This window comes from Nylanderia fulva, unplaced genomic scaffold (genome assembly GCF_048542155.1).
Source record: "Nylanderia fulva isolate GAGA-0341 unplaced genomic scaffold, ASM4854215v1 Scaffold2, whole genome shotgun sequence".
NCBI classification, from domain to species: Eukaryota; Metazoa; Arthropoda; class Insecta; order Hymenoptera; family Formicidae; genus Nylanderia; species Nylanderia fulva.
This window is the reverse complement of record NW_028190263.1, coordinates 7,966,896-7,993,759: the sequence shown is the minus strand read 5'-3', so window position 1 is coordinate 7,993,759 and position 26,864 is coordinate 7,966,896. Positions and strand designations below refer to the sequence as shown.

Genomic DNA, 26,864 nt, shown 5'->3' with positions numbered 1-26,864 from the left:
TTTATTTCGCGCTTTTCATTTCAGGTGGCATGGTTACGCGTCGACACGCAGACTATTTTGACGATAGCGAGCCACGTGATCACGAAGAATCACAGGATCGCGGTCTCTCACAGCGATCATCGTACGTGGTTCCTTCACATCCGGGAAGTGCGAGAGTCCGATCGGGGCTGGTACATGTGTCAGATAAATACGGATCCCATGAAGAGCCAGATCGGTTATCTCGAGGTGGTCGGTGAGTAGTAAAACTATGCGTTTTCCCATTTCTCTCTCGTTAATGGACTCGGTTGTAATTACCCTGATATATATATATATATATATCGTTGTGTCGCGCGTTTCGCGATATATAGAAGTAAAATGGTCTCATGAATGTAATATCGGCAGTTATTACGCGCCTCGTTATATTATGTTTCATTAAGCTTAGGTGAAAACTAATTTATCATTTCCTCGCATTTATATATCATTATATTCCCATTCATTTATTAATACACGTCGCGTAACTGTATTTGATAAAAGGGAAACGAGCGTTTTATATTGAAATAATGGACTGAAGTTAAAGTCGCGCTCGCATTCGGTCGCGCGGCATTCAACTCGTCATTATTATACATATATTCGCTGCGTGAGTATATATACATATATATATATATTGTATATAGCCGAATATTAGACTAAATTCAATTAATGGTACAAGAAGAGAGCTAATAGTTCGCGAAGCGAAACGCCATTGAATTCCCGCGTTATTCCTACATCCAGCCTGCGGGCGGAATAACGCGAGCTCGTCGAAAAGATATAGGCGCACTAGAATCACAAATCCGCCAAACCAATGCAAAACTTTCGGTCGACGCGAGTTAGAGTTGTGCCTCAACCAAATGGGGGGTTGGTTGGTACAACTTACAAAGTGGCCCTTGCCGCAGTTCGAAGACTACGCGAGTACACTCGCGAACTGCAAAGCTTCCGCGTCGTATATCGCCGCTCGAATGCACTCGCAAGTAGATTATGTTGAATGCTAATAGGACCGCTTTCATCGGTTCCATTGGTTAAAGAGACTTCGTTTCGAGTTCCGTTTTCGCGCGACTCCTCTTCTTCCCTCCCTCAGGCTCATATCATAATTCTCTCGTTCTTCCTCTTTCTCCGATTCGTCGTTTAAGCGATGCGTCCTCATCCCTTTCTTCGGGAGAAAAGTTTGCCCCGTTTCGTTATGCTCCCTATATTAATGACGAAATTTGCCATTCCATTGCCAAGAGAGGGAGACCGCGGTACGCTATTTATACTAAAGTCCGTATTAAGGTTTGAATACGCCGGGTTTAATCCTTGCGCGTACTGCATCGTGCGCGGGTAAGTGGCAATTTCCATAGATAATGTTACTCGTAATTGTACGGAAATAGGATGATGCGTCGGAGATATGCCATTGCGATTGTGTTGGTGACCGATCGCGTAGGATGTTGCGCGAGTTGGTATATTTCGACTATGCATAAGCATTATATATACATAAACATGACTTCCGTTGTAATATCGAAGGATGTGTATACAATATGTTATCTCGGTCGTTTTCGGATACAAATTTAATTTTTGTAATTTATTAATACATATCGCAATTATGTATATTATTATTTAAATTAAATCTTATAAAGAAGACTCTATATATTTTTGTAAATGATTTAAATTTTTTTTTCGCGCAGAGATATGTAATTAGGAAGAACATAATCACTCATTTCATTATTAAAAACATTCATTTTATTCATAAATGCATGCTGTAGGATAGAAAAATGTTGCGCGCCTTTGCGCTTTAAAACGGAAAGGGAAAAAAATTCGTATTACATTACGCGATACTATAGCAAAGCAGTATTGCAGTTGAAGTAAAGTAAAATAGTAAAGAAGTATCTATGCTCTTTTCTTGGGATTCTTTTATCGGTGATACGGGCGATTCAAAACTCGTTATTTCTCGAATCTTTTTCGCATGCTTCAAAGTCGGCAAAAAGTAAGGTTCTCCCTCTGAGATTTCCGAGAATGCGAGTTATACTTTCTTTAATGGCCTCTCGATATTCATCCGTAAAGTCTGCTCGCGTCTTCGTTCACCGACAGGGCAAACAATAAATGAACCGATCGGCACGATAATAACACAAACTAGATCGGTTTAGGAAAGCGATCGAGGTAACAAAGTTCGCGAGATATAGTCGTCAGAAATTATTGTCAAATATTTACGTATGTATCGTAACGTACTATACCTACGAACGTTTCGACGTGCCCTCTCGAAGGAACCACTCGAGGATCGGACTCGAGGCTGGTTCTTGCCCCGGTCTAGGTCTCGTTGCGTTTGTTGTATACTTTACGGTCTTCCGTCCCGGGTCTTCTCCGCCGGTTCGTACCGAAATCAAATTGGCATTCTCGAGATACGGCCAGGCTCTCTCTCTCTCGCATTCCATCTGTAGCAATCTAATCCCGCGCTCCAGGGTCCGTTTCTGGCGGCGGCGCACCAGGTTCTTCTCGCGCGCGCGTCGACCTGACCTGACCCTCTTTCCAGACTCTCAAATCCCCGGTCGTCGTCGGTCGGAGGCCGCGTATAGCTGTAACCGGACTACTTACGGAACTTCTCGTTCTCTCCCTCGTGGGATCATTCCGCGTCCCCTCGCGACTCGCCCGATAGAAAGTCTCCGGCAAATGCACCGTCGTCGCGCCGTCGAGCGCGCGCTTTTCTATTTTAACAGCGCGTTGCTCGTCGCTTAAGAAATCTCGCTCGCCCGCAGGTATGTTAGACCGCCGCAGGCGAGGAAGAGACCGGTCCTCTCCTACGGGAACTCTCTCTCTCGTTCTTCGCGAGCGCTAGCTTTCAACGGGACACGAGGAGAGAACGAACGGGAAATCTACCGACCTCTCATTCATCCTTTTTATTCTTCCCGGTCTTTCTTTTAATCCCGGGTAGTACTTCAATATTTCATATTCTTGAATATTTTTAACCATACAAAACAGTTTCGCGGTATTAAATTTGCTCTTAATTGTTTTAGAATTTATTAGAAAAATATATATTAAAAGTTATGCGAGAGAGATACGGGAAAATGAATCGTATATATTCACATTCATTCGGTTAGACAATTATTCATTTCAATTATTTTGACGTCAGAGTTTAATAGAAGAGAATATATTCATTAATCATATTTAAGTCACTCGAGGAAACCTCGTACACTTGAGAAATCTTCTCGCATGTGAGAGAAAGGGAATGATTATTCAGTCCAGTCTGAATATATAGGAGAAAATTGATTTTTAATGCAGAGACGATTCTTTATGCAATTAGAAGATTTTAAGTCACTTTAGACTTGGATCAAAAGAATTTTCCACGTAATAAGTACTCGAGATATCTTTACTATTGTATTGTAAATTTAAACATACAATCTACAATTATATTTAATTATAGATTATATGTATATACTCTCTAATTTATATACATACATATATTCTATTAAAATGTAATAGAGTAAATCGTGTAATTCTTCATTTGTAACAATATAATAATTTCATGATATGCTGCAATGTAAAATCGGGAAATGTAAAATCGCATTACTCGGTGTTAATCTGCCAAATATGAATTAATTAACTATTGAATGGTCTTAGTGCGCATAATGGAGCTCTCGGCTTTTATGTACGTTGATAATGCGACTCATCGGAAAATGTTTTCGGATCTCAATTATTGGATCCTGGCAAAGTTCCCGTTAACGCACGCGCGCATGCTTGTGTGGGATCTACATACTCACACATACATATATACTATGCGTATACGACATTGTGTACGCGCATATGCAAGCATGCACTGATACGCGTGCTATTGTCCTGGCACGGAGGTTCATCCGAAAACTCGCGAGCAAATCTAATCTCTATCTGTAATATCATGACAAGGTCTTTCGGGATATCGAATTTACGTCATGTTGTTTCCCATTCAAGATATAATTATTGCCGTGATAGATATACCGATGACGACGAAATAGAGCTGGTATTCAAACATCGAATTATCGTTACAAAAATTAAACAATTTTGCCTCGTAAAATCCAATGGATTGAATCCAAATTAAATGACAATTCAAACCTGGTATAATACCTGTATGCAAAAATTAAATACCCGCTAATGTCAAAGAAATAATTACGTGGGTAACTTCAAAAATTAATAAGAAGAAGTAACACTGAGTTTTACATAGTCATTCAAACGTGAAAAATATTACGTACGTATAAGAACTGTAAATTTTTTTTTATTTAAACATAAAACGTTCTGATGACGGCGGACAATTAAAAAGGAAATGACAAAGGCGCCTTATGAAGAACTCGCATCGCGTTGATGGTTACGAATGAAGCAATCTCTGCCACCCGTTGCCGTAAAAATAGCGCTTAACATGCAGTCAGGGCGAGCAGAGAAACTCAGAAAAAGAGGAAGCGTGTTGAGTGGCAGGAGAGAAGGGGAGGAAAAAAAAGGAGGGACTCCGGGTTCATGAAGAAGGAGAAAAAATGAGGAACGAGTGTCGTGCGCTCGCTGTCGAGGGGCCACACGACTTTTCATTTCCGAGAAGGGCTGTAAAGATTGCTCGCGTGCAACCTCCGCGTCCACGTTGTGTTCCCGGCAAACTCCGCGGCCGTATTACCGCCATAATAATAAGGTTAATGCCTTGCAAATTAAGCGGACGCGAAAGACCTTTCGCGTGGTTTTATGCTCATTTTAGTGCCGATGCCTGATCTTTGTCGACGAGCCGCAATTATCGCGATAGCGCGTCGGAAACGGGTCCCGAATGAAATTTGTTGGGGCTCCCTCGCATCTTTGATTATAATACGCGAGTAGCTATAACGGCCCGTTTATTATGCGGCGGTGAATGGCGCATGAATTCTATATACAGTCGAAAATCTCAGACGATATATATATATATATATATATAGGTATATGCGCGAGAGAAAAAGGGAGAGAAAAGTTACAATAATTATCGATTGGTATTTTTGTTTGAAATAATTAAGCAAACTTGCGTACAGAATAAACTTTCTCTTGCATTGTTGAGAATTCTTTGAGTCCCATAGCTAATTATAAGATCTAAAAGAGAATACTAATTAGACGGAGAAGGATGGTATCAGTAGATCGAGTGAATTAAGCAAAGAGAATTGACTGAGAGATTCTTATTCGCGTTGAGACTACACCTTGATCTTCGTTAATGGCATCCTATTATAAGATCCGATAGGAGACGATACACTCTTGTTTTAATGAAATTTCGAATTTCCGTGTAATTCACGGAATAATGTGGAAACGCTTTTGCCTCCTTTTCCGTCTTAATACAATTTCCAAGTTTAGATAATTAGTTCGCGTCGATATAAGGTTCGTTAGTTCGGATATCTCCTGAAGGAATAAAAACTTGACAAAGTATTTATTACAAGCTGCATATTATCCTCGTATTTTTTTCGTTCCAATGGCTCGAAGAAGCTCAATTATGTAATCTGCGAATATCGTCGAGGGACCTGATATAGAAATCGATCGCTCCATTCGAATGTACTCGCGAGCTCGTAAATCACCGACGCGTTTCGTCCCGATGGGGCCTCGGCGCGAGAGAATCTCCATCTTTCTCTCTTGTTCTCTCGTACATAAGTAAGAAACCGTGCTTCTTTGCTACGTCATAGCCGATCTTCTCTATTCCGATAATCGTCCAATTAGAAACCGACGAGAGATATCGCTTCCTGCGCGAAATAAGCTTCATTCGTCCCTCCGAGCGAAATGACGGGATGTCACGTGGCTATCGCCCGGCATCCGGTACGGTCATTGTCAGCTCACGTCCATGTCACGTTGATGTTGGCCGCCGATATATGGACATAATGCATGGATATATCCTCGGGGATCTTGACGGACCGTGAGAAACTACGGTTAACTGCGCGGCAGTTTTGATTTAATTCAAGTGACTATAATTATCTTCTCTCCAATTCAAATTCGCCGCATTAGCTAATGGAACGTAAAGTGTATCGCATCGATTCTTATATCGCACTTCATTTTTGATCAATTAAATGGGTTACATTAATATTAATCTTTCTCGTAAAACATGGGTCTCGCTGTCTATTTGCAAATGTAATAAATAATTCTGTATGTGCATTTAATTTAGCTTTAAATATATATCCATGTATATTCGTTGTAATCCATTCTCTCTATTATTTACTCGATATACATAAATACAAATCGAAAATGCAACCTGTTATTCTCCATTTATTTCTCTCGCGCTGTTTACGAACATGTCAACCGGTCGATCGGCATGCAATGTACATTAAATTACGTCGAGCACTTGGTAAGCGTATAGAAAGTTTATACATCTGTAAAAGGGAGAAAAGTTAAGCTCGCTGCGCGCTATATCCCGAAAGAAATTCAACCGTCTATACGTATATAGCTAGTTTACCATGCACGCGCGATATACATGCGATGCCAGTTTTTCGACTAGCCGGATACGGATCGCAATTTTCGGAGCACTCGTGCGTGCTTTTTAAGTCTTTCACGTCGCAGGGAAACGTGAAAGGATATACTTCTAAATTCGGCTCTCCGCGGTCGGCCGTAGCCTACTTCGTAGCGCACAACTTTTGCAACTTTTCGCAGCACGCTTTGCAAGTCCATTTCCGCTTCTCCTGATCTACCTTTTATCCGGCATCTTTATCCGCGTGGGCGAAGCACAAAGCGGAACTATAGCGGCAAGCCGATTCCGCATACACACGCGTCACTCCTCTCCCTTTCTGGCCGCGCAAATATTCCGACAGATAGACGTATATATATATATATGACGTATGTGACGCCGCGTATAACATTTAATAGTACAAATCGATGTGGCGTTCGATCGTTCTCGCCGCGGTCACCAAAACTTGGAGGCGGAGCACCTCTCGTGCGCTCGTCCACGTCAATATTTCATTAATTACATCGATATCTCGCTGCAACGGCGCAATGTATTTTCATTTCGTACATATGACGAAGCCAATTTCAACTTTACCGATATCGGGATATAAATGTGCGTCGAAATGTATAAGGGATACATATATATATATATATTTCGTATTTCGTATAAATAACTTATTAGAGAGATATTTTCTTTCCCTCTTAAAAAATATATATATATATATATATATACACATATATTGAGAAAGATATATTGTGAAACATTATCATTGTACGATCGTCAGTTAAAGTTTATACGTAAAGTTGAAAGGGAGAAAGAGAAGTTTGGACAAATTAGAGGAAACGACGACCTAAATAAATGAGAAGAAGGGTAGTTACCTTTCTCGGTATGTGTATGTGTGTGTGTGAGAGAGAGAGAGAGGCTACTTCCTGAAAGATAAACATCTGCTCTTTACTTCGCGAAGAAATTTCGAGTACCGCAGTCTCGACGGATTTATGACGTGATATTCAGCGCTTATTAAAACGTGCAGAAATATTTGTTCAGAAGATGCTGAAGAATACGAACAAGGAGAGGAAGACAATTAATACTAATTATCAATTGTAAATAACTCATTTTCTCGGAGATGTTTCTCGTGCAAATTCTGCCTCTTGCAATTTACAGTCTCATGAAGATTAGATAATTGGCTGTTTTGCACTTAAGAAATGAAAACATGGGAAAATTTGAAAATGTTAAATCGAATAAATAATTTTCAAGTCTATTGTGACAGTCCGAGTGGAAGATGAATGTCCGTTATCCGCAAGGGATTTGCTCAATCATGATTCACGTCACAGGGAATTCAATGGAAGCTCGAGGCATAGAAACGTTTCGCGATAGACTTTGTCGGTACTGGAAATAAACGAAGAATAAGATCGTTACTTTGCACGGCAAACCCATCAGACGCTGCGGGTGGTACCTTTGTCTCTCTTTTTTTCTCTTTACTTTCATTGCGCAAAAAGGCCTCAAGTATAGGGTTTACGGCGGACTTACGGCGTGATTTAGGCGCAATATTTGCACTTTTAAAACGACCTTCCGCGGATTACGTCGCGAGAATGTTGCGAATTGAACAGGCTCTTCTAAACCTTAAATTCGAGGACATTTCGTGATATTGAAAGTGCGAGATTCTTCTCGCAATGATGATACGTGCAAATATTCTCTCAGGATTATGCTTGAATAGCATTCAAGTATTATTAAGGAAATCACGTGAAAGACAAAATCGTTCGTTGAAAGTGCAATCATGACGATTAAATTAAGTCTCGTGGAGAAAAGAGAGAGAGAGAGAGAGAGAGTCGCGATCATAATTTTTTTTAGAAAACATTCAAATATACAAATATTTGTACTAAAGATTTTTTTACGGTATCGTGGATGTAATTATGGAAAGAAATCGATCGAAAATCGCGAAAAATTATTAAATGCGAATCAGAACTGGATAAATATTAGTTTTCAGCGCGATAATATTTCGCAAGCACATACGCAACTATGCAAAGTGATATTTCAAATTCAGTACACTGCTATCTTCTCTCTTTCCTCTGACGCGTTCTCCATTAGCATCCCGAGTGCATAAACCGCATAGCCGAATTGGATTGTCCTTTTCTTTCACTCGATGAAGAAAAAGGGCAACTTCCCTCTCTGTTCGTATAGTGTTTAACAAATATGGTTCTCTCTGAATTCGCGTTTCAGGACGCTACAATTTATTATAGATACGATGTATATTTATGACAAATTGACAAAAAAAAGAAAAAAATACGACAAATATAGTTTTACGAGTATTAATGCATGTTATACGGATAGTTTCTGGTTTATTAGCTTTTATTCTTGGGATTTTTCCCATTTGGAGTATAGCTTATTCGCTCTCGAAAAGTTGATTTCTGCAGAAGGCAGACGAGGGCTCAGAAAAATAAACACTGAATTTTTTGCACAGACTGCACGACAACTATCGCTCCGAAATGTAACGTACGACGGCCTTAACGTAAGTCTCAAAGGGTTTTGCGACAAGGCTGGCGTCCGTTTTTATTGTATATTATGCAAGCTCCGCCGGGCTTTCGCGGGCGCGGGATAATGTGACCGCGAAATTGCGAAAACGAGTGCTAGCATAGGTCCACCGCTCGAGATACGTGCATTAAGAAGGTGCATTGTGATACGATGATGAAATACGAATGAATACAAAAGTCGCGTTAAATTTAACGCTCTGCTTAAGCGCTATCAATTTAAACTTTATTTCACTTGTATATTTACATGAGCGCATATACATAATTCAAATCGACTGCGGAGAGATAGTTGCATGCGAATGTAGAATCTGTATTAACTATGGAAAAGCTCCACTCTTTTGCATCTACTTGACCGGTGCAATGAACTTGCTTCGAGTAAAGAAGAGTTAGAAAACAGATAAAGAGAGAGAAAAAGGGAATAAAAAGAAAAAGATGAAGAGAGGTGAAAAACAGATTTTCCTTCTGTGTATCGCGTCGAAGAAGCTACTGAAGCGCATATTATTTTTGCACCGAATATTTCTCTTAAAATAGTTTCAAATACAGAAATAACAGTTTCACTCTCTTACCCACATATTTCACACACACATATATATATACATAAAAATGTCACGAATATTTATATATATATATATATATATATATATATATATATATGTCGTTTAAGAGCCACTAAATATACGTATATAGAGTGTAATCTAAAAAAAGATAACCTATGCTTTTATTCGCGAAAATTTCCTTATGCAGCGTTCTCGTAAACCGAAATAACTTCCACATCCCCAAAAAAGAGCGATGAAAAAAAATCTAAAAGACCACTCGTCTAAATCCACCTTCGCGAGCCGGGACTTTCGCGAGTAAGTGGTACGAAGCGAGACGAGCGAGACGGAAGTCGGTCGTCAAATATACCCCCTTTTTTGATGGCCGATAGCAATTTGATACGACGATACCTGGCGGTGCCATTTGAACCGCTTTATGTGTACCGAGCAAATAAATTCTCCGTCGCGCACAACCATCGTCTCCTCTCTCTCTCTTTCTCTCTTCGCGACCGCCAGAGAACCGACTGATTTCGATTAGGGACCTGGATTGTCCTGCGGATCGTGTGTCCCGGCAAAGTGATCTATTGTTCTAGGGAACTAGCAGGGCGCGCCTCTCGGCCCGAACTTTCCGGCGTTTCCGTCCGCTCTTGCAACAACGATACCGGGGACACACACTTTTATCTTCATCCTTTATCCACTGCGCGCTTCTTCTCCCCAAGCCACCCTCCTCCTTCTCCCCTCGACGCTCGTCCGTTACTTTTTTCGCGTGGCCTTTGGCAGATAACAAGATGGCAACGGACCGTGACGACGAGTATCTCCCGCCGAGTAGAATTGTACGGATCTCGTGACGGTACAAGCAGATAGATAGGCAAAAGACAGGGCGCGCACTCCTCTCGTTATCTTGCAACGCCACTGACAATGAGAAGTGCTACCAGCAAATGCATATAATGGAATGTTTCTCTTGTCCCGCGCTACTGACGTTTGCGGTCAACTTTTTGCGCGCATCATGTTTTGTATGAGGTACATGGAATGTTATGTTGCGTATGACGTTTCAAAACTATCCGCTCTCTGTAGTTTAATTTGAACAAAATTTTTATAATTTCATTTCCAGCGGTATATCTCTCGTTGGCTTGCTTTTTATAATCAAATTAAAAAGTTTGCCTTAAAATAATTAATAAAATATCCGCGAAAAGTGATTCTGGAGCTATTTGTGATACTAGAGGAGGAGATCGTTGATGTAAAAAATTTTTAAAAATAGAAATACACATTCTGTGGTTTAATTGATCACTTTTAAACAATATGTCAGCAATATTTCTTAATCTTTCTATGGCTTGATACATATACTTTTTATTCGGTCACATCGTGTAGCTTTGAAAACTGAAGGCAACCCAAGATTAAGCGAAAGAACAATTCGCAGTCCGAAATGTGACTACGTTATTTCCATTTGAAAGAATTTCCGCGCGCGTTTGCGGAATCAACGCCCGGTCAGAAAATTATCCGTGCAAATTTCTTTACCCCGATAAATCTCGCGAAAAGCATTGAAAACTATAAATGTCAGAGCTATGAAGAATTGATACATCTATTTTTATTTCCCGTCTGGATCCCGCGTGAATTCATGGCGTGAGCGAAACCCGACAAAAGATATCGTACAAATCGATACCTTTGTTTCGGAGTATATTTCTTGGTACTTTCGCGTGTTACGATATAACTTGACTCTTTATAGTTGTTATTATCTTTATTGCATTTCTCATAAAATACGTTTACCCATATAAAATTATTTGTTAAAAAAATCGAGTTAAAAATTGGTCGAAAAGCCTGAGCCGTATATATATATAAATATATATATAAATTTCGATTTTATATATTTTATCGCGCAATTATTTCCACAATTTATATCGAAATATCGGATATGTTCTCTCCGGAAGAGCTTTCCCGGCGATAAGAACAGCTGATAGGAGCTTTGATACGTGAATTCTCGTTGGAATTAATACATTCTCTCTGTGCTCGAGCCTTGTCAATTATTGCAGGTCGAAATCTGATCTGTAATAATGCCAGGAATGATTTAATAATTTAGTTGACCGTAATCGTACGCTTCATGATCGCTGAATTACCTACTGCTGTGAAATATTTTAGCGTCGTATAATCGTCTACTACTATTTCGTCATTTCGTAATCACAAAGCGTATGCAATGTGACATGACTCTGATACACACACACACACATATATGTATATACTATATATATATATATATATATATATATATATATGTATATGTATCGAAGTGCTATCGATTCGATAACACTTCTAATCCTAGTATCGAAACGCTAATAAGTGTAGGCTCATTAATGTCCACATATTTACCGATGCGAACAATCGTACGCAAGTGCATAAATTACAGTTGACTCGCAAATAAATATTTGTCGATCCTGTGCACAGAAACCAGAGTATTGGTCATCTTAGATAATTTGTATTTAATAAGATGCATCAGAGTGAACCAAAGAAATTATTTCGCTTTATCAAATCGGTGAGATAATATATCTATCGTAAAATGTAATTTATACGACACACACAATTTATTGGCGAAAATAAATATGAATGTGCATACCTGTGTGATTGTTGAAGATTAACTCGGTGTTCTACGAATGAAATGCAACGTGCCATGAATTATTCAGAGAACCGCGGCAAGCTTGCACGTGCTAATTAACTGACAACCCGCCGTCGCGTGAGGTTACTCTTTCGATGATGGTACACGTTTGTTTTGCAAATGCAAGTCAATAAAAGTCGCAAAATACCGTAATAGTGAAAGAATTTTTGAAAGTGATTTCCCATTTTTTTTTTATAAAACGCACATACATATATCTACAACAATAGCTCTAATAATTTTAACCAACCATTCTCTTCGTTCGCATTGAAATAATTTCGCAAAAATTGCATCGCTTTCACGAAGCATTACAAAGCTGACAGTTTTACGTTTTATCCCGCGGGATTATCAGTATAGGATCTCTCGATTAAATATGGTATACCTTCCCCTCCGAGTCGGTTTCTTTAATTAAATTCCCCGCTGTATATACGTGTAATTCTTCTTATTTCCATTCGACCCAATTATTTTCCGACGTCGCGCTCGCGAACGAGAGCTGTACCGGTTACAAGTTACGAGAGCGACGGCGGCTTGTGTGTTTCCACTTGCAGTAGAAAAGCCTCGATTCGGTCAGACTGCGAGGCGCCCGGCCGGCACGCGAATCGCGTTGCATGTCCGCACGTGCTAACGAGTGAGAATAGCTACGCATTAACTCGCGATCAGCTGATGGCAGTCTGTGTCCGTTCGTGTTGCGGATAGCATGGTTGTATATCGGGAAAAATGTGAGAGCGGTGACTTTTGATCGATAAGTAAGTCTTCTCGCGATTCGTCGTCTCGCGCAGCCGCTCCCTTTATTTTAATTTTCTACAAACCCGCTTATAAATAAATATCGATCACGCGTAACTTTCTTCCAATTTATAGGCTCGCGCACCAGAGGATAGGGTAATGTGAGATACCGCTATATAAAATAAGATCGTTGACCGTCGGGGCGCGAAGAATAGCTCTCTGCCTGGCGTATGATAAGCGTAGTAATTTATCAGTAGCACGTTTTTACGTATAGTACGTTTATCATACGCTCCGGAACGGTTTATTTCCATAAAAACAGAATCTCCATATTATGCGCAATTTGCTTTCTCTGCATCCGTAAATTATTATTTTATTAAAATACGGCCGACGATATCGGCAATCATGTAGTTTCGATCAAAATAAGCTGTGCAAATATGAAATTTATATTTTTGTACGTGCTTCTTTACAAATACAATATATAGTTTATATATATTGCATAAACGAGCAAAAATGCTTTTAACGAGAACATACAATGTAGTTTTAATCAAAATTACTTTGTTTTCACATATACTGATTTAGGAAAATATATGTGTGTTGTTTGTCGGCAGCAAAAATGGTTTTATTGCAAATTATAGTTGTCGTATGTATCATATCACTTTTGTGACGTCATTATCCTGAGTATACAATTGAATATCGCATTTATACGAGATAAAATAAATAAAATACTATAAAATAATGAATTTCAAACTGAATGTTTGAAAATTGCAAATATATAAAATTATATTATGAGTTTTCCTCGTAAATTCAGCCATTTAATGAAAAGGCTAGGCTCTTTACAAAAGGATTGAATTTATTAAAAAAAACACTAGCGACATATTTGATAATTTTTGCAGACACGTATATAAAATGTATGCTATTTCGAGTCCATCAATATCACTTGTCTCTCTGTATCAACGCGCGGATAAACTTTTCTACGCGATCAATGCGCTAATTTAGCATCAAAAATTTCGCGGCTCAATCATTCGCGTACGATTCCCTAACCGAGTTGTCAGTTATATCCTCCGTGCTGGCTCGCGAAATTGCAATCGAAGCTACGTCGGCCATAACACTCTTTGTATCACGAATGTGCGATTTAACTGAGCGATACGCGCGATACACTTAGCTGCATGAGCGCACCATGAGTGCTCGATTATTGCGGTAGATTTGTATTGACGTCGTCTGCGCTTTATTGCGACCAGAAATAATAGTTGTTTCAACGATTATACTGTACAGCCCGGGAAGCAGACGTTGACTAATATCAATATCAGATTTAAATCGCGAAGCTATTAGAACGGGAAAACAATTTATTCCATTTGCTACGAATTTTCTCCTTTATTCCATTTTAGTGTTCAATTAGAACATTATTATTTTGTCTTTTAAAGGATAAAGTGAATTATATTATCGGAAGTTTTTAAAATCTGTGCCAGACAATAATGCTCGATAATTTTGCAATCGCTATTTACATCACTTCTCGTCTTCAATATTAAAAGTAATATTCCGCCATCCATTATCATATCATCGTATTATAAATATACAGAATGAAGCAGACACCGTAATATATTCACTTGCATAGATAAACGCTAAGCGAGAGAGAATATGTGTTAATCATATTTAAGCTATATAAGTTTTATATGTATGTGGACCTCCGTGCATGAATAGCTTTCGTATAAAGAAGGTGTAGTTGTTTTATACTTTATTGGACATATATACTATATATATATATTACGAATAAACCAATCAGAATTCTGTTTAACAATCACAATTGCGTAACGTGATTAATGCGCTTAGGTACTTATTTGCAAGTCCACGTTACTCTATCTATTGCCGTTGAAGCTATCATTAATACTCATTATAATAAAGCACGAATTATATTATATATATATATATATGTATATACCTATATGTATATGTGAATGTCTCTTTTCTCATGACATTTCGTATAATGCCCGTATTATTTTGATCGCGGGAGCTCGCGCGCGAATATCTTTCGCCGCACTATGGAAAACCGGTTCAAACAAAATCCCGGCATCCGGTAAAACCCTCTTTGTTCCCGGCCGGGCCGGCTCGCGCGCGATACGTGTTAATCACACCGCGCGTCACGTGCTTCCTCGACACTCCCGTGCGGGATGGGTGGTGGTGGTGGTGGTGGTGGTGGTGGTGAGGTCGCGATTGATGCACGAACACGCGTTCGTCCGCGGTAGTTACATTTTAATCATCCATTTGCGAAATCAGGACATTGTTTTTGTGAAAATAAACTCAGGCGATTCGGTTGTAAATACAATTGCTTTTACTCGGCACGTGTGAGAGCATTTACTATTCTTCTCTCTCTATCTCTCTCTCTCTCAGGCATTGCGTCGACGTAGTTTCAATATTTTTCCAACGAGCGGGGTGCACGTTCCCTGATTGGGTAATCCGCGAACACGCGTGCCACATAAAGTATGCCGGGCCTTCATTGACCGGTAACGTTTAGCGTTGCGAAATCACGTGGCTGTAAATTTATTATATTTTCTTCTATTCGTGTAAAGAGAGGAAGAGAGGTTTTAATTTGGCGCGAGCCAATAATTTCGATAAAATTAATTAACTTTTCGATGCTATGAACAGATTAATAATTTTAATTATCGGCATTACATGTGTTTGCGTGTATACGTATGCATGCATAGTTGTGAAATATAAATGCGTTAGAAAATGTACGTGAAGTATTCGCGCCTCGCGTTGTTACGTTTAGTTGTTATTTTTCAAAAGCCTTTTGTCGCGCGACAGAAATATCACCGACGATTATCTCGCAATCAATGATTCGTCAGATGATACCGTTTTTGTTTAAATACGTTATTCGAATTCAGCAGGAAGCCAACTATTTGCCGAGGTCCAATATTGGGTTACTGTTAGCGAATTCTGTGAACCAATCTCTTCTGGCAATCGCGCTACATATCTCCCTGTGGGCGCTTCGATTCGTCGGCGGCAGCAAAGTTGTAAGCTGCATATTTTATCTGTGATAAAGTGCACCGCCGATACTACTCTTGCTCAGCTCTCGTGCAGCTTAGCTCGGTTAAGAACTTTCTCTCGCTGAATCCATGTGTATCTCACGGAAACGGCGATTCGATAAAAATATACCTTTTGTGCGTTACCAATGTATCGCGCTTTATCTCTTCTCCTTCGAGAGAAAGAGAGAGTAAAAGGGAAAGAAACGTTGGCTAAATGAAAACCAAATTTATAGCACCAGTTATACCGCTTTATAGTCGTTTAATAATCGTAAAGAGAAAGAAGAAGCAAGAGAGAGAGAGAATAACGCGTTGACATTAAATTGAGAATCAATTTACTTCGAATCGTATAATACCAAAAGTACCAAGGTGCTAAAGTTAATTCACTTAACTGGCAGGGAATATTTTTGACGTTTCGTATTATGACGAGACAGTAAAACGCTACAGAAACTTGAGAATCGTTGGCGTACTTGTGAATTAACCAGGCGAATTTCGAAATAAATCCGCTAAACTTTTCTCCTCCGTTGGTGAGTCCATTTCCCAGCTGATTTACCAAGACCCGATAGCCCTGCAGGCGGCACTCGTTACAACGTCGTTTTCGAGTTCCGGAACGAATTCCCAACTTCGCTACGTGGCTTGTCGTGTTTCGACGTGAGGCAATGCCCCCCATTCCTCCCTTCACCCTCTTCCCACCCTGACCGTTTCGATTTACGCATCGAAATTAAGCCACGCTCGGCTTGCAGCGCTCGTCCGATGCACCGCACTTTTAAAACCCGAACCCGTGCTACTCAACGTCAGTTGCACCGGCAGAAACGACGTTCCGCGAAACGAGAGCGCATTGGTCAGGGGGTGAGTCCAAGAGAATCTCGAGTGGCGGAGGTTGTTACGGGCTAGGATAGACGAGATAGAGTCGGATTGATACCTGATACAAGTCTACCTCGCTCGGAGGATTTTTTGCGCCAGCGTTGCTCGAAAAGAGGAAGGACGTTTGTGCCGCAAAAAGCACACGAACGCGACGGAACGTCTGATTGCTGTCATTTGGCAAGAGGGAAAGAGAGAGAGAGAGAGAGACTCTCGCTAGCATTCTCTGCTTATAGTCGGATAAACGAAAAAAACCATAGCTAAAATGGAACGTATCGCAGAGAAATATTTTAGCAAAAACATTCCGAAAGCTCTCGCTAGCGAGAGCTACATTTTGCAAATTGTTTTTTTATTAGTGCAAAAACGTGGATAATAATTTTACAAAATGTCGAGGTATGTCGGCGGTAATGCTTTGCATTAGCAAATGTGAGAGGATTTAAGGAAAGCCGCTGTGTTATCTAAAATTGACCGGGGTCATTCCGCCTGGTTCAACTTCAACGTTGTAGAAACAACGTTAGATGAAACGAAGTGCATAGTCACGTTGAGGAGTGGTGAGTTTCTAGGACTCCGAACCGACGAAGGTTGTTACCGGTAAACGGAATGGGCGAGGCGGATTGAGGTTGATACGCGATATATACCGGGGTTTGCTTTAATATATAGAATTTCCCGCAACCCGTAGAACGGTATCATAACCAGACACAGACCATGCAGAACAATGTGAATAAACTGCGCGGTTATAGTAGGAACGTATCGCAGACGTATATCAATTCCGAATGGTGTTCAGCAACACTATAATAAATGAAGACCTATTTGCATATGGTTATTGTTACATAAGATAACGCTGTATGTAGAGTCGCGCGCGAATGTCAGCGGCACATTCTCCACGCCTTTCATCAGCAGATTATAATAATTCTGTAACATTCTGTTTGAATCGCGAGAGGACCGCGTCTATTGTTAAAAAACACTATTATTACTCGTGTAATCCACGTCAAATAATTGTCCGCTCGAAACAAAGCGGACAAAAAAAATTGTTTTATATCCTGGAATATATACATATAAATATACATATATCTATATCTATATATATACATATAAACCAGGAGTCGACGATGTCACAGTAATAGAAACGACGCACCGTACCTCGATTGATGCGAGGATGACAGACGTCGAGCCGTCCCGGCTTATCGTCGTGTGTGAGTATGAGTTGCGTGTATATGTGCACAATGCGCGAGATGGATGGTAGACGCGTCGGAAAATGAATGTGTTAAATAACGAAAAAACCTCGAGTCAACCTCGTCGTTATATTTAATAATAAGTAATCAGTAATATAATCACGATCGCGCGCACACATTTTATTAAAATATCCATCCATTATCGCTATGATGTAACTTTTTTTTTTTTAGGAAAATCTCTCGCAATGTTGTCGAGAAACTTTGGAAAATTCATTAACCGTTTGTTTTTCCGCGCGGAAAAGCTGTCGTAACATAAACGCAAAGACAAAAAGTAGATAAATTCGCGTAGGTATTGAAATAATGCTTTTATATACACTAGTTAAGTGCAACGAGTAAGATTTGGGTTCAGATTGATGTGGTGGTAAACGGTAGCTGCCGCATGAGCGATTGTGCTGAGTTTTGTTTTGTTTTGTAGTTTAGCGTCTGTGGGGTTACAAAACAGTAGAGCAGTAGATGGAATGGAGGAGTAAAAGCGGATTGCAACCGCGGTAACGCCCAATTTGTTGTAAAGTTTTCACTGAATACATCGACTTGAGAAATCGGATGATATAAATCACTGGATTGTGTGTGAGTCTCACAATCAGTTGGAAAAACTTGAAATTAATTAATCAATAAATGTAAATAATATTTTTCAATTATCCTCCAGCGAGTGTCATCATCTCTTATGTCATACTTTTATAATTGCATATAAAATTCAATATACTTTTCATTAATAATAATAATAATAATAATAATAATAATAATAATGTATCATCGTGAATATGATATAATATTTCTTTCCATTCAGATATGTATATATTATATTTACTCCAAAAATCATTTCATCTGATATATGCGTATTTCATTATAAATGTAATATTTTATTTTAAGTAGAAACATGATTTATGAACCCTTTTTTTTTTACTAATTAGTAGACATTAGCAGAATTGTATTTTGAATATTATATATTAAATAGAACGCAGAAATATCCTTTTATGTGCGACATGTCGATTATGAGTAGTTGCATCGATACATGGAAAATTCGCAAGAGCGCCAAATAGATGCGCACGATGAAATGAACGAGCGAATGAACGAATGAACAAATGTTCGATTGCGCAGACGATAGGAAAGAGAAGCGGGTATGGAAGCTCTAGGTAGCTTTGACCCGCCAATTCAGCATCACCCATACGGGCACTCAACCGCAAATCGAGTTCCGGCCGTAGGGCGGAATAAAATCGACCCCGTCAACTTCCCGTCCTGCTCCACCCCTAACCGATGCAGCCTTCGGGCCCCGATTCGCGTGTAGGCGAATCTAGTAAGACATTACTCGCGAGGGACGCGTTTGCTCGATGCCCTGGGAGAAGGCGAGAGAGAAAGAGAGAGAAAGAGAAACTAAGGAGAGAGAGATCGGGGTCGACTTTAATGGGTGTAGCCAAATGGAAAAGCCTGGCCGCGGGATAACCAGGCCACGCTCGGATTATGATATCCGCAACGAGCGCGATGGGAGTTGCACGCGCGTGTCGCCTCGTTGACGTTCCTTTTCCGAATCACGATCGTAAAGTCATCGTTTCACACAAGAGCCGAAGGGCAAAATAACGCGGAATTTGCAAAGCTCGTATACTTCGGGGACGGATTCTGAAATTTTGGGTAATAGATATATAGAGTAAAATATACGAATAGCCGTATGCAAGTATTCTCGAGTCGTATTCAGGGTAAATCCTAAACTCCGCGAACAACCCGATATTATTCCTTCGGGTCGGTCTCTTGAATGGTCGCGTACGAAGGTCCAAGCGTGCATTCGGTAGGTAGGGTGCGTCGCGCGAGTTCGCTTCCGCCGGAGATGACGCGGAGATGCGTCCGTTATCATCCCCTACTTTATTACGTGTGCGGCCTGCATGCGCGTGTCGCGTGTGCACGTGTCGTACGTGATGCCGTTCGCAGTTTCCACCCTCTCGCAGAGAAACTAATCCACGCCGGCTGATTTATGAACTAGCAGATATACTTGTCCACCCTTACCGCTCGCGAGACGTAACTTACGAGCGTTATTGTTGCGTATTAAACGCTATACGGCGAGTGGGAGTTTACTTGCGAGTTGCATCGGTAAACGTCGGGTTCGGAACGAAGGTCGGATTCATTACTTCCCGTGTGGGTACGCTTCCTCGAGACCTTGATACTCGCCTAATTTCTGGTAGCCGAATGCGAGCATTCTTATTAAATATCGTCTGATCCATATACGTTCAAAGATGTAGGTCCATTAGCAGGATTAAAGACAAATATAGCGGTGATCCAATTCCACGGTTTTCCTTGATTTAATGTACTTTTCCATCTAACATTCTGTTGAATCGTTGATACTATTTTCGAAATGAATAACTTTTCGCAGAAAGTTATTTGAGAAAACTGAATAACCGCAATTGTCCCACTCTCTTTTCCTCTCTCCCGCTACCAATTTTCCACTATTGTATATTGCGTGTATAAAAATGGAAACAATTGAAATGCAATATGAAAAACGCACATGTACATATATTTTTCTTCTCAATTTATCTCTGAAAACACTTTTGCATTTCCCACCAGTGTTTATCAATGCAATATTTTAATGGTCCGCACTTTTCTGCCGACAGTGCCGCCCGACATCCTGGACTATGATACCAGCACGGACATGGTGGTGATGGAGGGGCGAAACGTGACCCTGCGTTGCGCCGCGACCGGCTCCCCGACGCCTAACATCACCTGGCGACGCGAGGACGGTCAGCACATTCAGCTCGGAAACGGGGAGGAAGGTTGGTTTTAATGAGAGTTGCCCGCGAACGAGCGTAATTCGCAGCCAGGCCGGTGATAAAGTCGGCAAAATTTCGTTGAATTAAGGTGGCTCTTTCCCTTATCTCCTTTTCTCTCCGTCTCTCTCGTTCTCCTCGTTCTCGGATGCTTCGCCGCGATGAGGACTAATCGAATATACGAGCGAGAGTCGCGCGGTAGTTGATCTCTTGGACGGAGAGTGCAACCGACAATCATTTGCGACGCGGTCTTTTTCGAGGTTGCGTCGAAAACTGCTTTCTTGAGATGTACCAAAAGTACCGAATAATTTGCTACATTTTTCTTCTTATTTTTTATCTAACCAGATATTTCCGTTGTAAAGCGTATCATAATTTTCTTTTCTTTTCTTTTCTTTATTTGTACGAAACTGTGAACGTGTAACATGCAAGCATACAAAAGCGAAAGAAGGACTTCATTTATAGCAGAAGTTTGTAACTTTTGCAGTCGACTTGTAAAAAGGATACGCGAAACTTTTTGAAAATGTAATTTAATTTGCCTGATAAACGCGTTTGAAAAGTGCGAGGGGATATATATATACATAAGTTTCAAGTATTTATAAATTTCGCATGGCGTGTAAATTAATTTTCATCTCGGGCGGAGAGATAAACGCGGAAGCTCGAAAAGGGATACAATATTCGGAGAGGGAGAGCGCAAACTCGAGTAGACCCCGAATCGAGTAAATATCCCGAGTTTAACCCCTAAACGCGTCGGCAACGCGCCAAAAGCTCGTTCCGTCGCACGCGCAGCCGTAAAGGTACTCGCCTGAAAAAAAAAAGATTTACGTTCGCGGGAGGGCAGAGGATATATATTCGCGCGGGTTCAACTGCATCGCGCGAGTGCATCGCAGTTCCGAGAGCCGGCGGTATCAAGCCCAGACTAGGTGGCTTGGCGGCGGCCACTTGGGAGCGCAAACACACCGCGTGGCAAGACCAATAGGTTAGAGCGAGGTGATACGTTTGCCGAGACCGGGAAGATCTTCTATATTTGCATTGAAATTGGCAAACAGAGTGAGCGCACGATACGCGATATATACCTGGCGTAAATGCGCGGTATACGCGCGTATATAGTATGCGCGTTATGGGTCCGATAAACAACCAGATCGACTTTAAACCGAACGATTACGTCGTATCCGTATGTATGTAGCTTCGCTTCTGCGCTATATAATTCGGCGAGGAGAGAGAGAGAGAGAGGAAGAAGATACAAAGATACGACGTGATGGATCGCCAGTTTATTCGTTCCAAAGTAGAGAGATGTCCACGTCGGATTCTTTTCCGCGGGAGAATATTACATGTCACAGTTTTTCTCTTCGACATCTGTAGACGCGTCATTAGATCAATTTGGTGGCATCCTTCTATAATCTTATAAAATCCAACGCGATGTATACCGTAATGATATTTTGATCAGGATATTGTTACCCTGTGCGAGGCATTATCCGATTATTTGGAACTTGGATGCAGTATGTCGTAATCTTATCTTCACGGGTTTCGAGTTCCAGCCAGTTAGCTTCATTAGCTTCCGATATCTGTCATCGTGGTTCTCGAATTACATTTTGTGCATCACGAGTCTTTTTTTGAGGTGCTTTTGCATGCAACTTGAAGGTCTTTATTATTTTTTGACGTATTGTATCCGCGATGTAATTATCGAGCCCACTCTTCTCAGTGACATTTAATCAATTATCAGTATACGTGGTATAAATATTCTGACAGATTTAATTGCGGAGAAAGAGACATATAGACACTTGAACTTTCGAATAAGTAAACTGAATTTGCACCTTGTAATGCAGATGGTCTCCAAACTGTGTTGCCAGAGTTTAACGACTCTCCGTAAATTGCTATTTGAATTTCGAATGCGAGGATAGGAACCAACTTCAATTACTTTTGCTCATATATTGTATTTATATTTTTTTAATATGTTATTGTTAAATTAATTATAATTGCATATTAAACGTTCACGAAATTTTATGTCATATTTATCTTTTATTTCATTGAATTTAACATTATAAAATACGTTTTATATAATGAGAATTTATGAAATGTTTCAAATTTGAGAGAATTTAATAGTAGTCAGAAAGCAGTATGTTTTATTTATTATCATCCATTGTCGGTGTATTAGTATAATTTAAAATGCTTTACAGAGAGGTTGCGTATACGCTAGAATTTCTGGCAATCGAGTCCGCAGCTGTTGCATTATGCGGTCGTCCGTCAAAGCAGTTTGCACATTTTCCCAGTGCATTTTAGCGCGCGGAAGTGGTCCTTCTTCACTCGACGATAATGGTTACATTGATAAAATGGCAAAAGTTTTCGCTCGTGTATTTCTGTCGTGTACGCGATGCGAATCAGTGCGCGCCCCATTATTCTTGCGATAAAATTTCTCAATTTTAAAAGACGCTGCAATAATTGTAATAAATTTGCATGAAATATTCAAGAATTCGCATACAGAATATCTAACGTAGTTACTACGAATCTAAACGCAATTCAATTCGTTTCTAAATTGAAACGGTATAAGTGACGGAACTTTGGCAACCAATTTCCGTCGTGTCGCGTGCGATGCCGGTAACGGTACTGACGTGAAAAAAAAAAAGAAAAAGAAAAAAGTTGCACGAATGTACTTCGCAAACTTCGCTGAAATGGACGAACAGATTTAAAAATATGAAATTTCCAATGCAAAGTATGGAGAAATGCCATCGGGTATTATTCGACTCTGATCGACTGATCGAATTATAGAATCGTTTTGTAATCTACGTATTGTCGTCAACATTGTTCTTTTTTTTTATTTAAAAAAAGTGATCGTTTTAATTCTTTTAAACTTATATATGTTGTTACTGAAAATTAAAAACTGGCAAACGGAACAATATATTACGAGGACGAAATAAAACGATATTTTTTTACCAAATGTAATTGCAAAGCTTTTTCGAAAATCTACAGTTTCGGTCTGCCAGTGCTAATAAAAATATCAACATCAAAACTGCTCGTCGATCGCCTGGCATCACGCACTTTTCCCATGAACCGAGTTGTCCAAAGCTATAACTTTATCGAAATTCCCAAAAACCGTAACACATTCGCGAGAATAAAAAAAAAACAAAAATTTGGCAAATTTCACTGAGGTCTGACGTTCCATGTTTCATGCAAAAATCGATTGACACCAAAAAGCATTCGATGTCATAGCGTAAAAGTTACATCTGTTTCGATTCATCGCCGATAACATCGATCATATTTCTCACGAAAACTCTCGTTGCAAACTTATTATACTTTTACAATATGCAGTTGTAATTCCGTTTTACTCAACAAAATTTTCACACTTTTTTATTATTTACTGACAAATGAAATTTGTTGCTTTCAATAAATTTCGTAATAAACATGTCTTTTTTTGATCTCACTCAGAATATTACTCAGAGATCTAGTAGAATGAGCTTCGTATCATTACTGATAGTGTAAAAGGATAATCATTAATATCAACATCTATATACAAAATCACTTTAATGTTATATCATCTTAAAATATTATGTTTCTATTTTATATAATTATATATACATATATGTATATAAAATTACTTTTAATGCCCGTGTAATTATATTCGTATATATAAAATTACGTTTATATAATTATAATTACTTGTTCTAATTGCAGTTGCGAGCGTGGATGGCCCGAGCTTCAATATTACAAAAGTAAACCGGTTGCATATGGGTTCCTATTTATGCATCGCATCCAATGGCGTGCCACCTTCCGTCAGTAAAAGAATAATGCTCACTGTCCATTGTACGTATATTCTCCACCACGTACATTTTATCTCTATTAAATTTAATCTCAGCTTAAATTACATTACGCAGCATTGCTTTTTATTGCTTTTGCAAATTATTATCATAAAATATAAATAGAGTAACTAGAGTAAGAATAGTTGACGTGTTTATATAAAATATTATATGTCAAAAATTTATTTAATTATCGGAATGTAAGCAGAGGAATATGAAACAAATAGAAGAAGAATATTTTATATTTACACATACAGAGAGAGATATCATCAAAATTAATTATTAAAAGTAATTAACTAAATAATGTAAATAGTCACCAAGAATTTTAAATTTGATGTCATTTTATATTTAATTGTTTCAGTCTCGCCGATGATTTGGGTTCAAAATCAATTAGTAGGTGCACGCGAGGGTCAGAAGCTGACTCTCGAATGTTACTCGGAAGCATTTCCGAAATCTATAAATTATTGGACCAGAGAGCAAGGCAAGATTGTGCCGCAGGGTGAGTATCGATAAGATAAGATATATATACATATATATATATATATATGACAATAATTTGACTTGGACGCAAATCAGAGACTCGGTATAAAATTTGTTAGCGACAAATGAACGGAAAAACTCGTACAATGTATTTTATCGCGCGATATGTTACAATTGCATAATAAGAGTTCGCGGTTGGGTTCACAAGACGGGGGTCCCTCATGAAAGAATCATGACTATGACGGAAAGTGGGATGACTTTACAATTTTGTAATATGCATCGTTCCCGGCACGCACCTATCGCGCTTTTTGATGATTCATGTAACTCGACGAGAGAAAGATAATTACACCCCCGGCGCGTATTCTTCTCTCTACATAGTGTGTATTTGCGAGGAAGGAAAATAACTGGTTGTTAACGAACCCTTTGAATAATGAAAGTTCCATACCGAACGCATAAACACGCACACCGACGAAGCGCGAATATAAGCGTTTCGCTCTGCTTTATGCGCCGCCTATAAAAGACGGCTTTAGTACTTTGCATCGATTCGCCATCCCTTTTCGGATTCATATCTTTTTTTTTTTCTCTCCCGTATCGCGATGCGTGCACACACAACACGTACACAAATGCACTCGCGTGCCTCCTACGTCGAGTACATTTAATCACCGAAGGAAGCTGCGCACTCGTTTACAACCGAGAATTAAGCTTATTATGGGAAAAAAAACGAAAAAAAAAAAAAAACAGCATCCAACGATCAAAAGTTACGATATGCAACGATGAATTATTATGATTGTATAATTGTTTTAATTATATATACTCTGGGTAACGCGCGTCATTGTAACAAGGAAGCATGCTTACGGCTTTGGAATCTCATTGAAACACAGCTGACAGAAATCTTCGGACGAGATTACACGTTAACACGATCGGGGGTCAAAACTCGCATTGTGCGCAACATTATTGCGTTCGATACAGATGCAAATGCTAACCACAACGGTGCGATGTAATAACGGTCGACGCAGAAAAGGACGATCCCGGTCGTGTTTGGCGTTCATATACATACTCGTCGCGCGTCCTTAGCCTTCCTCATAAATGCCAGATAAAATCGTGTTATACCTTTAACGTGCTACCGGGATTCGCATGCATTATTCAGAGGCTAATTCCGGTCAAATAAACGGCCCGAAAGAAGAGAGCCGCGCGAGATGTTCGCGCCGTCGCGCCGTACACTCTCTGTGTTGCTATACTGCTTAAATAAATAAATCTAACGGTATTAAAAACTAGATTGCCTCTTGTAATCGCCATATTACCTCCTCCTGCATTTATTTCCAAGATATACAAGGCCGGGGACCGCGTGTAAATTAAAAGCAACGCCGCAACGTTTCCAGTAGAAACTCATTTAGGGAATTAACTTCCAGATTGGATTCATGGATAAAATGGCATTAAAGGATTTTATTTATAAAGGAATTTAAAGACGTCTTTCTTTTTGCGCGCGAACCCCGAACGTACGCTAATCGATAGTAATGGGATTAATAGCAGTAAAGCGGAACGGGACAAAAGTTTTAATTATATAAAGGCCATCGCGTAGAAAAATCACCTCGTCCGCGAAGATTCTTTCCAATGACGTAGAAATTCTCAGTCAACGAGATTTATTGTTAGTTGGATATTCGATCTATGTACAGTCGCGACAGCAGCGATATGCATACAAACGATCGGAGGATTCTCCAAGAATTGTGCAGAGTAATATAAAAAACCTTCGTGTGCACGCGGAAAGTCACTGTCAATTCACTTTTGAGGAAATCGAATAGGCAATGGCACGGCCCTTGTTTGTCTTTTTTTTATGGTTATATATTCGTTACATTGTAGTGCACTTTGGGATGAACGCTGGCGCCAGCCCCGAAGCGGTGAAAACGTTGCATTCGAATTGCACGCTCGCGCACATCC

General features: G+C 39.8%; 1 protein-coding gene across 2 annotated transcripts in view; it reads left to right on the top strand.

The window, feature by feature from the left end:
- Window positions 1-26,864, top strand: part of LOC114937150 (Dpr-interacting protein eta) — a 152,564-nt gene that overhangs the window by 110,971 nt on the left and 14,729 nt on the right. For both annotated transcript variants that reach the window (XM_085482149.1, XM_029310560.2), the window contains exons 3-6: window positions 25-232; window positions 20,509-20,667; window positions 24,328-24,456; window positions 24,811-24,948. In XM_085482149.1, coding sequence (XP_085338275.1) covers window positions 25-232; window positions 20,509-20,667; window positions 24,328-24,456; window positions 24,811-24,948 — 634 coding nt within the window. The remainder of the gene's footprint in view (window positions 1-24; window positions 233-20,508; window positions 20,668-24,327; window positions 24,457-24,810; window positions 24,949-26,864) is intronic.